The sequence below is a fragment of the Anomalospiza imberbis genome, chromosome Z (genome assembly GCF_031753505.1).
Source record: "Anomalospiza imberbis isolate Cuckoo-Finch-1a 21T00152 chromosome Z, ASM3175350v1, whole genome shotgun sequence".
Lineage (NCBI taxonomy): Eukaryota > Metazoa > Chordata > Aves > Passeriformes > Viduidae > Anomalospiza > Anomalospiza imberbis.
This window is the reverse complement of record NC_089721.1, coordinates 6,720,499-6,739,119: the sequence shown is the minus strand read 5'-3', so window position 1 is coordinate 6,739,119 and position 18,621 is coordinate 6,720,499. Positions and strand designations below refer to the sequence as shown.

General features: G+C 44.6%; 1 protein-coding gene across 1 annotated transcript in view; it reads left to right on the top strand.

Moving 5' to 3' along the window:
- The window catches only part of KIAA1328 (KIAA1328 ortholog), a 170,925-nt gene extending 165,908 nt beyond the window's left edge, over positions 1-5,017 (top strand). Inside the window, 1 exon segment of the mRNA XM_068176102.1 lies at positions 2,784-5,017. Coding sequence (XP_068032203.1) covers positions 2,784-3,000 — 217 coding nt within the window. The 3' untranslated portion in view covers positions 3,001-5,017.
- The last annotated feature ends 13,604 nt before the right edge of the window (positions 5,018-18,621 follow it).

The window sequence follows — 18,621 nt, the reverse complement described above, 5'->3', positions numbered from 1 at the left end:
CATTATCCTGGGATTAAACATTAAATACCTGCAAGGAGCATTCTCTTTATCAGATAGTGCTCTGTTAGCAGAGTTCATTCACTTTATTGCATATATAACTATGGTGTCAAATAGACTGATTTACAACACCTGGTCTTTTACATAATCTTTGCTATTTGCTGTGCTTGTAATCTGCCAAATCATTTAGCCTTCCTGATAGCAGAAATGCTGTAAAACTTAGATAAACTTGCAGAAGAAATGAACTTGAAGGTAGTGCTGAAATCTAGGGCCTGCACATTTGCTGTAAATGCACTGGCTGGTTTGGTTTCCCCTGCCTAATCTGTGATTGCATATGGCTGCTGGACAAATTGAAATTTTATGATAGCACTACCGTCAGAGAGATAAGCATTTGTATGCTAGACTAGATTAATCTAAAAAGAAGTTTTAGGTGTGGCTAATGAAAGCAGTGTGTGTGTTAACTGGGTTTCTTTGGGGTTCAAACCATATGTGTGTATTTATATAGAGTCTAGTCTTAAATTTTCTCCATGTGAAAAATCTGATATATCTGTGTGCTAGTTCTTGCTATCAGTGCAGCTCATTCCATTTTAAGTTGGAGATATCTTTGAGGAGTTTCAGTTTTTAAAGGGTGCTTTCTGAATGCTAGTACAAACAACTGATTTCTTTAAAATGATCTGGTTTGGCTACCCAAAACTCCACATCCTTCTGAACTTTTTGGTTAGGGTAACTAAAAGGCATCATGTTTGCTTAGGGTTAGCCATGAACAAGATCCAATTGAAACAAAACCTGTATTTTTCCATTTTGAGACACTAATTTTTTTCTACTTAGATAATAGACATGTAGACAAGCTTAAAATATGCAAAAGAAATTTGCAAATTAGCTTTTTGATTGTGAGTGAGATTAAAGGTAACACATATGTAGGAAAATAAAACAATCTGTAGTCAAGCAGTAGAGAGTCCTGCGAGGCAGTAATGTCAAGTCAGACTGTATTAGAAATGACACTGGCCATCAGACTGGAAGAAATAGCAAAATTGAAAGAAATAGCATAACTTCAGTAGTCACCATTAACACTGGTCTTAATGAATCTGTGCCACTGCTAACTCCTTTGAGCTGAGGGAGTGGTTCTGTGTCTCAGAAATAACAATGAGTTATCTTGTCATGGGTGAGGTAACTTGTCATGTCAGGCACTGGAATGGGCTTCCCAGGAAGGTAGTGGAGTCACCATCCCTGGTGGCTTTCAGGAAATGACTGCGCATGGCACCCGGTGCTCTGGTCTGGTTGGCAGGGCAGTGACCAGTCAAAGGTTGGACTTGATGGTCTTGGAGGTCTTTTCCAGTCTAAATGATTCTGTGACAGTGTTCTGATGATGGATGGGATGTAGCACTTACTTGTGGAGATAAAGAAGGGTGTTTTTCATGGCATGGCTAGTTCAGGGTAGGAAAACCTTTTACCTACCGCTGCACAAGGCTGTTAGACAGCACAGGTGGGGGTCTGCCTTTAGGAGGTACATGGGCCACGGCTAATCTCTCGCATCCATAAACTGCTGTAGCTGTTTGTTCTTAAGGATTTTTCATCCCATCTGAGTTGAGAAACCTCCCCCAGCTGTCTTAGTTGCTTAGTCTTTCTAGGTTCTTACAGTCACAAAAGTAAAAAGAGAGGCTTTTCTCAAAGCAGAGAACAGCTTGAGATGTTTCCTCATGCTATAGATGAACTGTTTGCTTACAAGAGAGATACCCTAAGGATCCAATCACCTGTGTTGGTAGTTTCATTTGGGTGAATAATGTGAATAATGTTTTGTGCATGGAAGTCTCTGAATATGTGAATCACTTCAGGGCTGGGAACATTCAGGCAGGTTGGTGCTAACAACAGCATGGAACAAAGGGATTTTTGGGTAAAACTCTGGAGTGATATCTCTTACATATCACTGAAACATCACTGGAGAACAGGGTCCCTAGGGAAGCAGTGGAAATGATATTGTTTAAGACATTTAAAATTGGACAGGAGGAAATATATTGTAATGATCAATTCTGTGCTGGTATTTAGATCAAGTCTTGTCTCCCGTGAATATTAATAGAAAGTCCCTGTCTCAAGTACCTGCCATTATTCAGTGAGCATTACCAGATCACATTGGCTTACCACCTTCCCCCATGTCTGTACTTGCACTTAAAGGACAGTCTGAGTGATGCTTTGCACCTGTGCCTTTTCTCTTGGTGCCTCAAGTGTTGATCTTGTATTGTCTTGCTTAGATTCTACTCCTTCAGTGCTTCCACCAGACTGACTTCCTATAGTACACAGAGATTTACAGGAAGCACATGTAGTTTGTGGCAATAATAATAAAGTCTCCTGCTGTTTTCAAATCCCTGAGAAACTAAATCAAGTGTAGAGGTCTATTCAAAGGGAAAAAAAAAAAAAAGAGTGCAGCATGTGTATAAGTCACTTTACCATTACTGGTGTGGGTCTGCCTTGTTTGGTGTATTTGGCTGTCATCTCTCTGAGGTCTGTGTTCAGTCTCCAGAGTGCAACTAAGACATTACACACCTCAAATGGAAAAGCTGATGAAACAGTCTTAAATAACCTGAGCACCCATGCTTTGCTTGCCTCTTTTTCAGTACCTCTGTGTTGTCATTACAGACAGGAGTCCATACAGCAAAATTGGTTCTGTGCTGGTGGCCATGGTCAAACAAAACTAGGTCTGGTCTGATTTATGGAGGCAGGAAAACTGGATTCAATTCCTGCATGGTGCTGTGATCTTAACAGAGCTCTGTTTTCTCTGTGTATTTCTGTAGGTACCAAGCCACTCTTCTTGACCTGGTGGAAGCTATGAACCCTGTATCAGCTCCAGGACAGCTCTGCCAAGGACTGTGTGACAGGAACAAACCTCACACGCCCTGCTGTGCGAGCCACAGGCTGTCCTCCTCTTGGTGCCAGAGCCCCTGCAGCCCCAGGAGCAGAACAGATGAGCTGGAGGAGAGCCGGCTCCTTGAGGAGATCTTCTTCATTTGACACTACTCCTTGGTCTACAGCTACTCTGAAATTATTTGAGTGATCACTGCTTGTTTTCCCTCTTCTAAAACACAGCTAATTAGCATCCAGGTTCATTTTGGATTTAGTGATCATGATGCAAGTATGTTGTTGGGGTGCGCCAATCAGAAAGTGTTAACTTTTTCCCCAAACCTGTCATGTGCCAAATAATCAATTTACAATAGCATTTTTTAAAATCTACAACATTTTCTAATACATTGAAGTCACAGTTTTGCCAGCCTTATATCGGAAGTATATTTCATTATTGATTTTTTTGGCTCTAAAGCAGTTTGCAAGAACTGCCTAACATTCAACAACCAGCATGTTCAAAGTAGATTATTTTCTAATTAAACAAGTCTGTTTAAAACCTGGCATATTTTAAAGGTACAAGCACTTTAGTACTTTTTTCACTGATTTTATGATCTACTTTTTCCTTTAGCATTCTGATATTTAACACACTGAGTTTTTAGGGGATATATCGTAAGCTTGACTCTACATTGTCTGATAATGTTAATAGATGATGTTGCAGGTTGATGTACTAGGCACAGGTTTGAATTATATTCCTCTTTAAATCAGTGCTATTTGACAGAGTTTATGTGCTGGGTAATGTAACCCTGAAATAGCAGAACAGAGTCAGACATCGTAGAGATCCAAAACCTATTTGATGTACTTTTCAAGATGAAATACATAGTAGTGCTAGTATAAGAGCAGTCTTAAGACATTTTCACTAACTTGCACTATTTTGATCCTGCATCCAGGCTCCATTGTAAATAAGACAAATCAGTAATTATTTCTACTAGCAGCTCACAATGCACACTTTCCTGCCAGCTTTAATTATTCATGCTGTATCTATTTCAGTTTATTTAAATGCATTTCCATCTACTGCATGTACTTGGTTATTTAAAGAAATGTGCCGAATTGGTAAAAATGACTGCACATTACAGGATTAATGGTCATTTTCTCCACAATGCAGTGTTCATATTTTATTGTAACAGTAGCCACCGGCATGTGTTCCTAGAAATATGAGACTAAAATACTCATTTTGCACAGTAAAATTGCAGCAAGGGAAAGGTAGAATTGATCCAGTACAGGCAAGTTCTAGGCCATTTGCTCCCAAACACCACTTCATGGGCCAGTACTGCTTTTCAGACAGTCTCTTTAGGCAACCCTGCTTATCTTAATGGCTGGGTTGAGTTGCTGTACTGATGCTTGGGGTATAGCTGCTGCCTGCCTCCTGTGCAATGTGTGATGCTCTGCAAGGTGGATCTCAGACAAGAGCACCACAGCCCCTGGCAGCACCGTGCTCCGTCAATGAAACAAAAGGAGAGTGAAGGGGAAGAAGAACCTCAGGTTACACTGGGCTGCTTCATTCAGGCCCAGTCTTAATCACAAATTAGGTGATATCCTTTCTGTGCATTCCAGCTGAATTTTAAAAGCTGCTTAGAGGAGTTAAAAGGAGGAAAGCAGCATTGCTGGACCAGAAAATTAGTGCTGTGGAAAATGTCTGCATGGTCTGTCCTGCTTTTAGTGAGGTATTACAGTTTTCTGGAATATGTCCACCTGCTGTTGAATGTTCCTCTTGTTCTACTCCCTGAGCCTGTGAAGGCCCAGGTTTCTGCTAAGAGCCCCAGAGATGTATTCGGTGCCCTGGCCCCAGTAGTGCAGATGGGAACATAAGTTTTCTTATTCTGTTGGCTGAGTAATCTGCTGCTTAAAGAGGGCAGGAAAAAGGAGGAGAAAGAAGAGAAAAACATACAAGGACCAGCAGGAAATTTGGGGATAACCATCACATAGATCTTAGAGCTTGGGGTTGTTTCATGATTTTTTTTTTTACCTTTTTTGGTATTTTTTTAAGTGTTGGCATTTATAAAGAGTTCTCTGGTTTCAGTCCAATTGCTTCTTGTCTCTTTTCCGGTTTGACTGAAACTTTAATTGCCTTTTCTGATAAATGCTAACTGACCTTTCAAAATAGCAAAAAATACATGTATATTTCTTGAAAGGTGCCTTTGTGTTGAGAACACTCCATGGGAGCATTCTGTTCTTTGATTCTTTTGTGAGCGCCAATATTTAACTGCTTTGGGATTTCTTATGATCACTTAAAAAATTCCAATTCTGAAGGTGACTTTTGGCTTGAATCTATAGTTTTTGGTTGTAGCTCTTTTTAAAAGGACATTGTCAGGGTTGCAGGCTCTATGCTGAAGGTGCTGTCTCTCAGTCAGACCTATACAGGGGTGTCATGGTTTGACACTGGCGCAATGCTAGCGCCCCCATGAAAATGCACCTTCCCAAATAATTGCTGTGAGAGGTGATCAGGAACAGAGCAGAGCAGGCCCAAACTTAATAACAAAAGAAAAAAAAAACTTTATTAAACTACTACTACTATAAAATGCACACACACTAAGTCCAGGATGAAGACTCTCCAAAATGCTCCTCCTCCCCCCACCCAATTCCCAACAAAACCACAGTGAGACACCACCCAGGATTCCTGATCAAGTTGCCACCCTTCAGATTATCAATACTTAGTCCCTCAAAGGAGAAGTGTCTCTTGCACCATAGACACCCCAGAAAACACAGTTGCCACCTCCTGTGTCTCTATGTCACACATGGCAACCACCCGGAGAAAATCTGCCATGGTGACACTCTCCTTTCCATGTCACAGTGCTCTCACCACCGTGCATGGACAGACTGCTCATAGGGCTCCTTTAAGGATGCTTTGCCAAGGACCAAAAGAGACAACAGTTCAGCTTCTCATCTTGGGACTACAGTCCCCCCCATTTTCTTCCTCCCCTGGGGCCAAGGGTCTCAAGAGCAGAGATCATCTTCTTCCTGAAGACAGAGGGCATCATCATTCCCTCCTCAGTGTTTCTCTATTCTTGCCATTCCTGTACTGGTGGTTGCTGAAGCAGGTCTCTTTGGTTCACCACTGCATCCCCCTAAAATGCAGTCTGTATTGCAGGAGAATTTGGTTCAGCCTATGGCTAACAAGAAAAGTCCAGCCAAAAGCTACTCCATCATCTCCTTCCACCCAAAAATTTCTTCTTCTAACATCTCAGGTCCCGGACTGTCTCTCTTCCACTATAAATCAAGGAGGAGTAATATTTTACAAAGCCTTCATTTTTCAGGATAGGGTTAAAAGTTCACACTCCCCGGACAGCTGAAATCTCTGCCCAGAACTCCAACTTCCCCACTGGGCATCTTCCCCCCACTTCTCCTTCTCCTCTGCCGGCAAATTTACAGGTGCCATCCGGACTCTCTTGTCTCTTCCCTCTGCGGGGGGACGACAAAGGCATCTCCGTTTCTCTCCACCCTTCCGTCCACAGGAGCTGGTTTGGTTCCAGTCCCTTCAGCCCCTTCGGCTCACCATGACCAGGCCGCATGGCTTCCCCTGCCCACCCAGCCTGTGGCTGGGCAGGGGAGGTCTGCACTCATCTGAGACCGGAACCAGAGAGCTCCCCTTCTTGCTTTTAACCCCCTTTGTTCTCAGAGGCCTGTCCATGCCTTCAGTGGTCACTCCAGGTGCCAATATCCAAACCTGACCACTGATTGGTTTGACCCAACTTCCTGAAAAAATTCACTTCCGTACCAAACCGTGACAAGGGGGCACACCTTTGTGAATCAAAGGTGATTGATGGGTGAAGAGCTGTATGCTTTAACTCTCTATGAGATGTGGACAAAAGAAACAAAAGCTATTAATTTCATAGACCCTGTGGAAAGTAGTTTTTTATAATGCTGGCTCTTGCTCTAGTTATAAGCAGTACATTAGGAATAGTGTTTAGCAGTCAATGCAAGCAAAGATATTTTGCCATGAGGCACTACAAAGTTGAAGTTATTAAAACATTTATAGCCTTAGAAAAAAAAATCAATGATTGTCAAATAGGAAAGGACAAAATCAGTAGTTGGTACTGGGAGGGGAATTGTTTTCCATCTGCTAAAACAGTAGAGGAAATGCAAAAATTAAACTAGCAAAAGCAATGACGTGACAGTGTCCTTTTAAGTTTGAGCTTCTATATTGGGAGCTGCTGCTGGGGAGTTGGTCCAGCATAGACTGTTTGTCCAGAGTGTTCCCAGTGGATATCCTTCAGCTACACATCAGGCTGTGTTTTCCATGAGGCTTTGTGGAGTAACATGACTGCTGCTAAGGCTCCTACCCACGCCTTCAGTTTGTGTCCTTCCCACGTGGTTCGTGCACACACACTTGCTAGCTGTTTGTGTAGTTACTGCTTTTGTGCACCTTGCACATCAGAGACCTGTAATAATCACACCCTTTTCATTTCTACTCTTTCAAGTCTTGCTGTTGAATCCCATCTCGAGCACGTATTTATATGTGTATGTGAGGTCTTAATCTAATAAATTATCTGGGGGTTTAATTTATTCTTCCAGACTTTTATTTGACTTATCTTCTGATTTTTGTCCAGCTCAGCTGTCAGTACTGACATTGACAATGTGTTCCACTTCCCGCAACATCACATCATATTATGTTGTGAGTCTCCAGTTTGCTAAGGTTCATGAAGAATTTGTTTTAAGCCTGCTCTTCCTCTCCAGGACATGGGTCTTACTGTGAGAAGGAGCAAGGCCTCCTTTGGAGCGTGAAGTAAGAGAGAGGTCTCAAAATACAAAGGAGAAGAGAATTGAAGAGCCAGCACCATATTCCTTGACAAAAAAGTGAATTAAAGAGTAAGGAAGAAAGGATGGAGATGAAGACAAGAAAGGACAAAGATGCAAGGCAGATAACTGTACCAAAGGTGGAGATGAAGTGGGATTGAGCCAGAGGGCAGGGCTGAGTTGTTAAACTAGAATAAGCCGGTTGAAGGACAATTGTGTGCTTGTATCTTGAAGTGAGAAATGTTTTCAAACACTGGTTCCCATGACAGCCACACCCTTTTCTAAATCATGTTCCTGCATTTGAGGAGCTACTGTCTCAGGTATACTTGGCAAATGAGGGAAAGAAGGAAATTACCTTGACCTAACTTTAGCATCTCCCCTTTAGAGCAGCTGGGCAGGGAGGACAGAGCACATGGAGATCAATTGTGCAAAACCCAGGTATAACCCAGGGCATGGACTGAACTTAATTGCTTGCAAGGGATGGTGACTTAGATGACTGAAGAATAGGAGACTGGAGAGCAAGAATCAGAGTAAACAAATAACATTTGCAGTGATGCAATGAGCTGTGGAGATTTCATGTTAAGGAAGGAGAGAAATGAGCTTAGCTGCACTTCAGAGAGATTGAGCCTGAGATATCCAAAAGACAGCCCTTGAAAGTGCAGCCTGGGGTTATACTCTAGAAGTTGCAGCAGATATTTTCTCAAATACGACCTCCAGGCTGTGTTTGAATTTGTACCATCTGTGGGGGAGAGAGCACAGCCTGGTTAGTTAGAAACCTCCTTTTTCACTGTTACTAAATTTATGAAATTGTGTGCTAATTAGTGTATGATTTATAAATTTACATAACTGCATGCTACATGAGACAACACAGAATATTGAATGAGGTGATTTAAACCAGCAGAAGCAATGTAGTCTGCTCTGACTGGGTGGCTTTCCTCTGGAAAATACCTCTCCCTATCCAGACCTGCTCCCTGCATCATTGGAAGGCTTGTCTGCTCACAGTGACAATAAATGTTTTACAATATTGTGACTCCATGTACCTGAGAGACATCTAGCTCGAGCATCTCTGTCATAGCTGTGCAGCAGAGCTTTCATGGCGATCCCTGACTAGGGTGTTTGAAGCAGAATTCACCTAAAAAATAGCAAGAAACCCAACTTGGCTTGGCCAATGTTGGTGCTTGAGGACTCCTGCATTTGTTAATAGGGGATAGAAGAGCATCCCAGCTGCCAGAAAAGGATGGGCTGGGGGGGAACTGGATTTGTTTCCCAGCTGCAGGGAAGCCAGTTTGCCTCCCTCCACAGCATGCTGTGGGTTGTGTGCTGAACTGTGTTTAGTGCCACATCTCAGAGGGGCTGGGACCTATATCAGTGCCCACAGCAGAAGGCACTGGAGGTATCCATCAAAATATGTCTGTGAACTGTAATCTGTAAGAGCAGAAACCTATGGGCCAGACATTTATATTGAACAGAAGCTGTAGCTCTCAGGCTTCATGTATTTTGAGGCTTGTAGGGAGGCTTGAAGGCACTGGGGAGCTAAACTGGAAATACTCCGATGTCACTAAGAGGTGAGGTCCTGACATATGTGAGGTGAGAGACGCCCAGGTGGTCCCAGCAGATGACCTAATCCATGACCTGCAGTGAGAGCCTAGTTTCCTTGATTCAGGGTTCATCCTGAGTTTGTAAAACAAAATAATTTTCACTCAGAACATGCAATAACCTGTGTGAGTTCATTTTTACTGGTCTCCTGTCTGCAGACAAGAGGAAAGTGAAAAGCTGAAAAAAGGTATATTTCCTGGTGCTTACTGGCAACTACATTAAAACCTTGAAGCATGGGTTTGATTAAAGCACTTGCCCAAATACAAAGTGTTGAGTATTGTGAGCATTAAGAACAGAGTGGGAACTCCTCTCTTACACCTGATAATGAAGGAAAGGACAAGATGAATTCACATACACAAAATCTAGTTCATTCTTGAATTAGAGATGACTATGAGAAAGTTGCATTGAAATTTTGAAAGTGCCTTGTCAAAATCTTCCAGCATGCAATTATTCTTGCTGCTACAAAACTGCCTTATTTTGAGGCTGAGGTTATCTACCTGAATTTCCAGCTGCTGGACTTTGTTGTGCTTTTAGAAGCAGGATTACAAAATTGCCATGTTGCCAGACTGAGTACCCTGAAGGGAGTGATAAACTCCTGGTCGGCCTTCTCTTTGTTGAGATGGCTTTGTGTCCTAATGTCTTTTTCAGCCTCTGGATGACTTGGAGGGCCTGTTTCTGAACTTTGTCTATCTAGCATTTATGCATCTTGCAAGGTTTACACAAGAGCAGGATACCCAGTTCCAGTGCTGCTTTTGTGAAATGGTGTCCTTGTGGCCTCATTTCTGTACAGACTCCTTTTTGCCACTTTCAGAAGCTTTTTTTTTTTTTTTTTTTTTGAGGTGTTGGGCTGAGTACCAGGTCTGATTGCATTTCAGATCATGATTCTGTTTCCTGAAGCAGGAATTGTGTAAGAAGTTAAACCAGGAGGTCCTGCTAAATTTAGAAGAGCTGAAGAGGAAAGAATAACGTGAAGTAGAAGTACCAAGCAGGAAATAAAAAGGACAGGAAAAAGCAGGACTCAGCTTGGGACAGAGCATGAACTTGTGGGTGCAGCACCTGTGAACCCAGACACCTTGATAACAATCTGCCAGACACTCTTGATGGGATGGGGGAGACCCAGACAACACAAACTCTCAGAAGGAGAAGAATGAACAAAGCACAAGGCAGTGATAGCAACAAAAACAGACTGCAAGACTTTTGAGCTGCAGGTGGGGAGGCAATGACATCTCTGAATTGCAGAGGAAATGGCTCCTTGTCAGTGGAGCTAGTGCCCCTCTATTTGCACTTGTGCCTTTAGCACAGGGATCTCATTACCAGAGAGCTTACTGGCAGATTGGAGAGATCGCAGTGAGGAGTAATAAAAATGATCAGGGACTGCTATAATTGACATAATGAGGAAACAAGATGAGAAGAGTCAGATATTTATAGCATGGGTGAGAGAGACAATTAAAAGGTGGGGTGGGAGATGGACTGGATGACCTGAAAGCCTTGTCTGCTTCTAATAACTCCTTGTCGTCTGCTGAACAGAGGACTTGAATTTACTGAGGCTGTCAATCTGACTCTTAACAGCCCTAACTTCCTGTGTTGAAAAGCTCAGGTGGGTGTACTCTGGCTGTATTGGCACTGTCAGGATGTCACTGGTGCTGTACTTTGTTTAAAATAGTAGTCATCACCTATGTTGTGGAAAAAAATTGACATGCTGACAGTAAAGAGAAAAAAATTAGGCCTTCATAAAGTAAAAAGCCATAGAAAACCTTGCTGAGGGAAGGGGCTGCCTGGGAAGGGCTGGTTGTTCAGCTGATGATGCTGAGCTCTTTCTGCTGCCTGCAGGGTGGCCTGTGGAGAAGGAAGGTCCATGGGGAGGGAGAAGATGAGAGAAATTTTCTCTGTGAGCTGGCACCCAGCTGTGCACGCAGCTGAACAAAACCACTGCTCCCCAGGATGCACAGATGTGCACAGGCTGTTGACCCCAACAGCTGCTGTGCTCCACAGAGAGCTCTTGGAGCAAATTCTGGGCCAGGCAAAAGCCTACCAGTCCCACTGATGGCTACAGCCATGCGTGGGGTTTTGCTTCCCTTCCTAGTTCATCCATGTGTGTTCCTGCACTGGGGCCAGGGTCAGTGTCCAGGCAGTGTTTTAGAGCCCTGTGTTTGCTCTAGACTTGGGAGACTGCAGCAGGATTGGAGGCTGCCAAGCTGGAGACATCTCAGCTCCTGGGTTGCAGTCAAATTAAAACACTGCTATGGAAAGCAACGGGGCTGTGTGTGTTGGAGGCACTTTGGGGAAATATCAGAGCAGTGCTTGTTGAGTCTGGCAGTGGAGTAGCCGCTCTGTTTTAATGATACCTGTGTGCAAAGGCCACAGCTGCTGTCATCCGTTTCACATTAGTCTGACTTTCACAGAGCAGACATAGCCTACGGTGGTGGAAAGGAGAGAAAGGTGACCAAGAAAAGAAGAAAAAAAAAAGCCATTCATTTTTCACCGTTTTTTCCATCCCTCTGAGCTGCAATACCAGTCTGTGGCTGAGCAACAGTAATCTTATCCAGTGTACTGTTGATTTAAGCCTCTTGGATTTATATAACTTTGGAAATGGTAAACTATATTAATTTGCTATGTTTTCAAGGGAAAGTTATTTATTGAGAGACATTTTTAACTCAAGTGCCAGGAGCCTTAAATCATTATAATAAATTCATGCTATTCAGGGTTTCTTACATTGTAATAAATTTGTTTTAAACATGAATGAGGAGATCCATGATTTCTTTAATATACTGTTATGTATTTCCTTTCAAAATGACACAGCTCACTATATCAAGTGGGAGAATAATAGTGAGAGATTTACAGCACTTAAGAATAACAGAGCCTGGGAATGTGACATGTGAACCAACACGGGGCAGGGGGGCTGGAAGCTGCAGGGAGCCCACCACTGCTCCCGGTGGCCCGGCCCAGGGTTAAACAGCAGCAACGGGTCAAGATCAGTGGGTGAAACCACAGCTGGGTGGGAGGCTCCCTGTGGGGTGGGAATCACAACATGGTCATGCATTTGCTTCCCATTTTAATGTGCAACAAGCACCTGAAAGGTGACAAGGACCTTCTGCCATGACCTAGGAGGGTGACTGCCCATCAGCTGCCTGACTGGGATGAGAGCTGAGCCAGAGGTTTGCTTGCTCCCTTTTACGAGGGACTGATCCCCTCTGGCTGTGGTGGTGTGTGGGGAGCAGACCTCTCAGCGGTGGCCAGTGGCCCAGGAGTGTGGCGAGGAGGTGCCAGGTAAGCACTCAGATAAATTTCAGTCTCTGTTCTTAATCCCTGACCCCCCATTAAACCCCTGCTGACCCTTTTGCTCACTGTTACACACATGGACAGCTGTGAGCACAGGACAATAAAACTTGCAGCTGGCTTTACATCAAGTCCTCCGAGCTTTGCAGGGAGGAGGAGCTGGCACAGACTCAGCCTCGGTGGCGTCAGCACCTGAGGGCTGAGACAAGCCCACTTCGGCAGCACAGTTCTGGCTTTTTTGGGAAGCAAAGCCCTGTGCCTCATGTAACATCTCCTGAACTTGTGTCCCAGCTTCATCTCATCATGGAGTGCTGCAGAAACGAGATCTCGTGTTTGTGGTGACCCTGGGATCGGGGTTGACTGGGGCAAAGCATCACAGTGCCCAAACCACAAAGGCCAATTGGTTTCCTGGTGTCTAATGAGAACAGTTACCACCCGAGATACGTAGAAACTTTCCAGGTCCTCAAGGCACAGCCTTGCTGTAAAGACTTGAGGAGCTGTCCCGCCATAATATGAAAGTCTTCCCTTCTGGATGCCTGTGCACGGAGCCAAGAGCACTTTCCTGTCTCTGAAGGGTTAATAGGTCTTTGGTGAGTGTGGCTGTAGCAGAGGGTCGTGCCTGGGGAAAGGGAATGGTCCTGCTGCTGCTCCTCACCTGGCTGCAGGTGAGGTGTAGCACAGTGAGGACTGCAGGTGCCCAGGGAGGGGGCTGGTGGTGCCCTGAGGATGTCTGTGGGCTGCTGGCATCTCGGGGTTGGACAGCTCGGGAAAGGGGAGGAGGGGACGGGGGAGGGACTCTCGTGCTCAGAGAAGTGATGGCAGGACCTCATCTGTCAGCGCAGAAAAATGTCTGGCTAATAAACTTGCCAAACGTCCCTAATAAAGGGCTGGATGTGTTATCATGTAGAATGGTTTTATAGGGGACAGCCATAAAACGTGCACATTGCCCTTTAAAATGCCAGGACAAGGATTGATTCCAGCAGGGCGGAGGGAGAGGAGGAGGGGAAATGAGGCTAATTGGAAAAGGGGGATAAATCCAGGGGCTCATTTCTCTGCCGTGGGTCCCCAGGGTGTCAAGGAGTAGTAACAAAGTGGGATTCACTGCCTTGTGGGCTGTGCCCGAGCCTGGGCTTCTCTGCTGCATCTCCAGGCAGTGGGGAGTGTGCAGAGCTGGGGCATGCTTTCTGGCATCTGTTCCTGCTGCAGGACTCTTGCTGCCCCTGACACCCAGGCCAGGGAAAATTGTGGAGATGCCTCCATCAGCCTCCTCCTCATCTGTGCTTCTCCTTTTAATCCCAGGAGTCCAACACCCGTTTCCTCCTCCTGCCAGTTCAGGTAGCTGTGTCCTGCCTGCCCTGTGGTCCCATCACCAGCTCGTCATTCCCACTCCTTCCTGGGATGTGGGAGTGCATCACTGCTGAGAGGTGAAACACAGAGGCTGGGGCAGCAGTTTTGTGTTCCCTGTTCCACAGACAGGGCACATTCTGTCCTGTGGATGCAGGTGTGTGTCTGTGCTTTGAGCTCTGCTTGAATAAACAGGAGAGGGGAAGGTGGAGGGAGGCCCAGGGTGTGTTTAGTAGCAATCAATAAATGTATTGTACTCCAGCTCACTTTTAATGCTGCAGAAAACAGGCAGTGATTTCACTTAATAAATGTAGACGGTATTGCAGAGCTACAAGAGCATCTATTGTGTAACACTGAATTTCTGCACCACAAGGCTGCACATGACCACTGCCTGGTACTACTACCCACAGCTGAGGTCCATCAGCTGCCATGGGCACAGGGACTAGCCTCTGCTTTTTCATTTTTTTTTCTTTCAGTTTCCCTGGACAGAGACACTGGGCAGCCAAACCTCTATGAGATTTGGTGAAGGGAGAAATAAAAAAACCTCAATCTCCTCAAAGTCATTGAAAACCTTCTGTATTTCACCACTGGGTGGAAGGTGGGCAGGTACTGGAGAGCTGGGAAAAGAAAGAGCCAGGAAAATCCAGATTTTTTGTTGGCCAGAACTGCTTCAAAGAAGTTTGTCAGTGTGCATTTGTTGGTGTGTGCCAGATCTCACTTGTCTGCCCACTCGGTGCACGTGGCACTGCCAGATTTCAAATTTGCTGAGTTCCTGGCAATCCCCATTGGAGCTGGAGGTGACACCCCTGGGATGGAGGTGGTGCAGGTGGGGTGCCCGTGTTCCCTGGCTCTGAAAATGCTCTTTGGCTACCCATGGTGATGGACAGACATTTTGAATTCTCCAAGCTGAATAGTCCATGTCTTTCATCCCTGTTCCACACTTGTGAAGTTCAGAACAATGTCCAGGCTTCTGAGGTCTGGATTTCCTTCTTTGCTCCCTCTTGGCTCAGGCCCATCTCTTCAGCACTCACCACAGTGAAATTTTCATTGAACACAGTTTTAGGTCTGGATTTGTAATTAAATTTAAGGGCTGGTAAATTTTGCTATGAACATTTTTCTGGCTCCCCTCCTAAGCATTTGGTCTGTTCAAATAGTACTTAGTGTTTTGCAGATGCTGTTGGATGTTACACTGCCAACCACAAGTAAGAAAAAAAAGCGTGATTTAGAAAAATACTAATGCACTTGAGGTCTTGTTTTTGCTTTTGTTATTACGCTTCAAAGCTTTTTCCAATGTTTTTTCAGTTATAAACTTATGTGGCATGTGGGAATATCATCCTAGCACTTGACTTCAAGAGCTGTGACCTTTCCACTTCATCAAACCTTTGATCAAAACATGGGCATGGCAGCACTGACCATAATTGCTTTCTGAGTTAAAAAATTTCCTCCAGTCTCCAGTAATAAGGAAAATAAAATCTTCAGGTGGGGTTTAGTAGTTCACTCTGAAAGAGTTCCATCTCATTCTAAATATTAGGCCACGTAGTGATTTCTGGGCACCTCTCTGCTTTGAGACCTGTGGGAGGATTAACTCAAAATTCATTTTTAAAGGGGATTAATTAAACTGAATCAGGACTCTGTTTCAACACTCAGAATTAAGATGAGTTGAAGTAAGACCCCTTCAATTAAACAAAAGAGATGAAGACCTCTTTGACATCAAATGAACATGCCTGAGGAGCTGCTGGTGTGGTGTGACCAGTCCTGCTTTCATATATTTAATTCAGACTAAATGACCTAGTTTAGACGAACCCTGGGATGTTAAGACTGGCTGTGATCACACTGGGAATATCCACCTTCCTAGGTGTTTTGTGAGGGGACAGGATGTGTGTAAGATGCAGCTTGATCTATAAAAAGAGACAGTCAGTCTTGGTCTGTTCAGAGTCCAGTGACACCATGGAGCTTTCAGAGGTTTAGCAACAGACATACTCCTTAAAAAAAATAAAAAGTGTAAGTCCTTAATCAAGGATGGGAAATCTCAATAGAGAAGGTAAACTGGAGATAAGAGCTCCAAAACTTTTGTTTGACCAAGTTTTGTACCATATCACTTTGACTGGGGTCTCTTTGTTAATTTATGGGTAGGAGAGGGGTTAAAGTTTAATCAGCTTTGGTGTACATTGGGAAAAAATTTACTTTTAATAAAGACTCAGACTCCTTTAGCTAATTAGATACCAAGGTGATGTGTGCACTGTGTACACTTCTGACACTTTCTTTTTCTTATCTCTGCCATCAGTTTCTTGGCTGTGAAGTCTGATGTCTGAAACTCTGCCAGGATTTCTGAACAGAGTCCTTCACATGGGATTTCTCCACCTTTTAGTTCCCATTTCAGGGTATAAGGAGTTTTCTGTTTACTTTTGTCTTTTTCTTTCCCTCCTGTCTGATTTCTTCCAGCTGGGGATCTCACACATGATTTACTCTCAGTGTATTGGAGACACTCTCTAACTATCCATGGGCACTTCTTTTTAAGAGGAGAACTGGCCAACTTACTTTCCTGCAGCAGAGGGGTTCAGAGTGTAGTGGGAGTAGGGGAAGCTCATGAAATTGTTCCTTCAAGGTTTGTGCCTGTGTGTATTCATATGGGATTTTCCCAATATCCAAATAAAGCTGTTAAATTATCGAGAGGGGTGTCTGAGGAGCAACCTGTGGCTCGGAGCTCAAGATCCACCCATGGCATGAATGTTCCAGTGGGCCTCAGTGTGAAGTCCAGCTTGGAAAGGACAGATTCCTACCATGCCATGCCAAAACCCACTTGCATGTCTCCTGATCAATAACCCATCATGCAGTGTAAGACACCAGATGAGCAAAAGAACCGCTTAAATACCCCATAGAAAATGCCAGGAGGAGGTCTGGACTAGCCTTTGTGGTCCCTGGGAGAGCTAGGGCAGCCAAGGTGGGACATGCCAAGGCTGCTGGGGAGCTGTGCAGATGGTGGGGTCTGGCAGGGTCTCTGAAATCCCTGAGTGAGGAGTGCTCTCCTGACAAGTTCTTTGAAGGGCTGGGGGTGCTAAGGACAGCCTGATGTGCTGGTTTTCCAAAGTGATTTGCTAAAAGTCCTTTAGCAGTTCCTGTGTGAGTTTGGACAAACCCCACAGGTCACTGCCTGCTCTCACACAGGCCTGGGGATCACACAGCCTCTCTTGGGTCGGTGCTGTTGAGCTGGTGCAGTGTTCTCTCACCACAACACTGAGCCTGGGACTGAAGGACATGTGAGGATATCCTGTGGGTAAGAAGAGGTGCAGGAGGAAACTTGCCTGAGAATTTGTGTTTTTTGCTGGTCAGGGCAGGGAGGCTGGGAACCTTCCTATCCCTTCACTAAAGGAACAGCACAGAGTTTTCTGAGCTGGAAAATTAAACTCTTTACATCAGAGAAATCCAAAGCCAGGAATTAATTTTGGAAGAAGAGTTCTCTATTTTACAAACTCCAGCTGCATCTGAACAGGTTCAGTGTGGCTTTGCTAAATGCTTCTCTGAGCCCTGACAATCTTTGGAAAGGAATGTGGTCCTCCCCGCCAGCTCCCCAAGAAGGTGAGCGTCAGCATGGGATGTGATTTCTACAACTCCTGCACAAAGCAGCTTAGCAATGGGCTCACTGGCTGGTGCAAAAAGCTCCTGGTGCTCCACTTCGTTGCTCTTTCCTGAATGTCAGCCATGGCTCTGCAGAGAATTGTTTGCAAAACGGCAAATGAGTCCAAAGAGAACATGGTAAATGTAGCCTTGCACTATGCTAGGGATTTTTAGGGTAAATGTAATCCTCTTCCCCTAATATTAGCACTGTCCTGGGCAGGCTATGCTCTGGGCCATATACTTCAGGGGTGAATTCTTAATTTTCACATTTCCCATCACCTACCCCTGAATGGGATACACCCACTTGGCACATGGGGCTGTACCAAGATGAAATCCTACACATGAATCCAATGCTCTCACAAATACAACTGGAGCCAAAATCTGTTGTTTTTAATGTTAAAAGCTGATGTTATTTTCCTTCCTTGCAGAAGCAGATTAACCAAAAGCTGTTCACGTGGAGTTTGCTTTGAGATGAGGTTAGAAAAACAGAAAGTCTGGATAGGGTAAGGAGTTGGGAAGCAAGAAGAAATTTTGTCAGGCTTGCAGACTGGGATGTGAGTTGCTTAAGATTTAAGGGGCCTTGAAGTCAAGGGGCTTAGCTGAAAATGTTTCATTTTGACACAGAGCACACAGACTCATTATGGCCTGCTTTCCAATTCTGATTGTCACAGAAAATTCTTCGGAGGAAAGAGCCATTCCCAGGAGTATTAGGAGGCTGGAATACACAGAGGTGTGCTGACAGAGCAAGGGAGGTGAAGCTGGCTGTTTGACCAGAGAGCAGAGGCATTGGTGTCTGATTTGGATCACAGGATGATTCAGGTTGGCAGGGACCTCAGGAGGTCTCTGGTGCAGCTTCCTAAAGGCAGGGCCAGCTGTGAGGTGAGACCAGGCTGCTCAGGGCTTTATCTTGGTGCTTCTTATAAACCTTCAGGAGTGGGCATGCCATAGGCTCTGGGATGGATAAGCTGTCTGGGTAGCTTTGCCAATGCTTGACTGTCTTCACGAGGAAGAATCTCTTTCTTATATACATCCCGAACTTTTCTTGTCTCTGAGCATAGCTCAGAGTAGTCCCCTAATTCTGGCATCACTTGCAAATTCTCATCCTCTCTCCAAGTTGCTGTTGAAGAAGCTGATCCAGACTGGTCCCAGAACAGATCACTCCAGTACTCC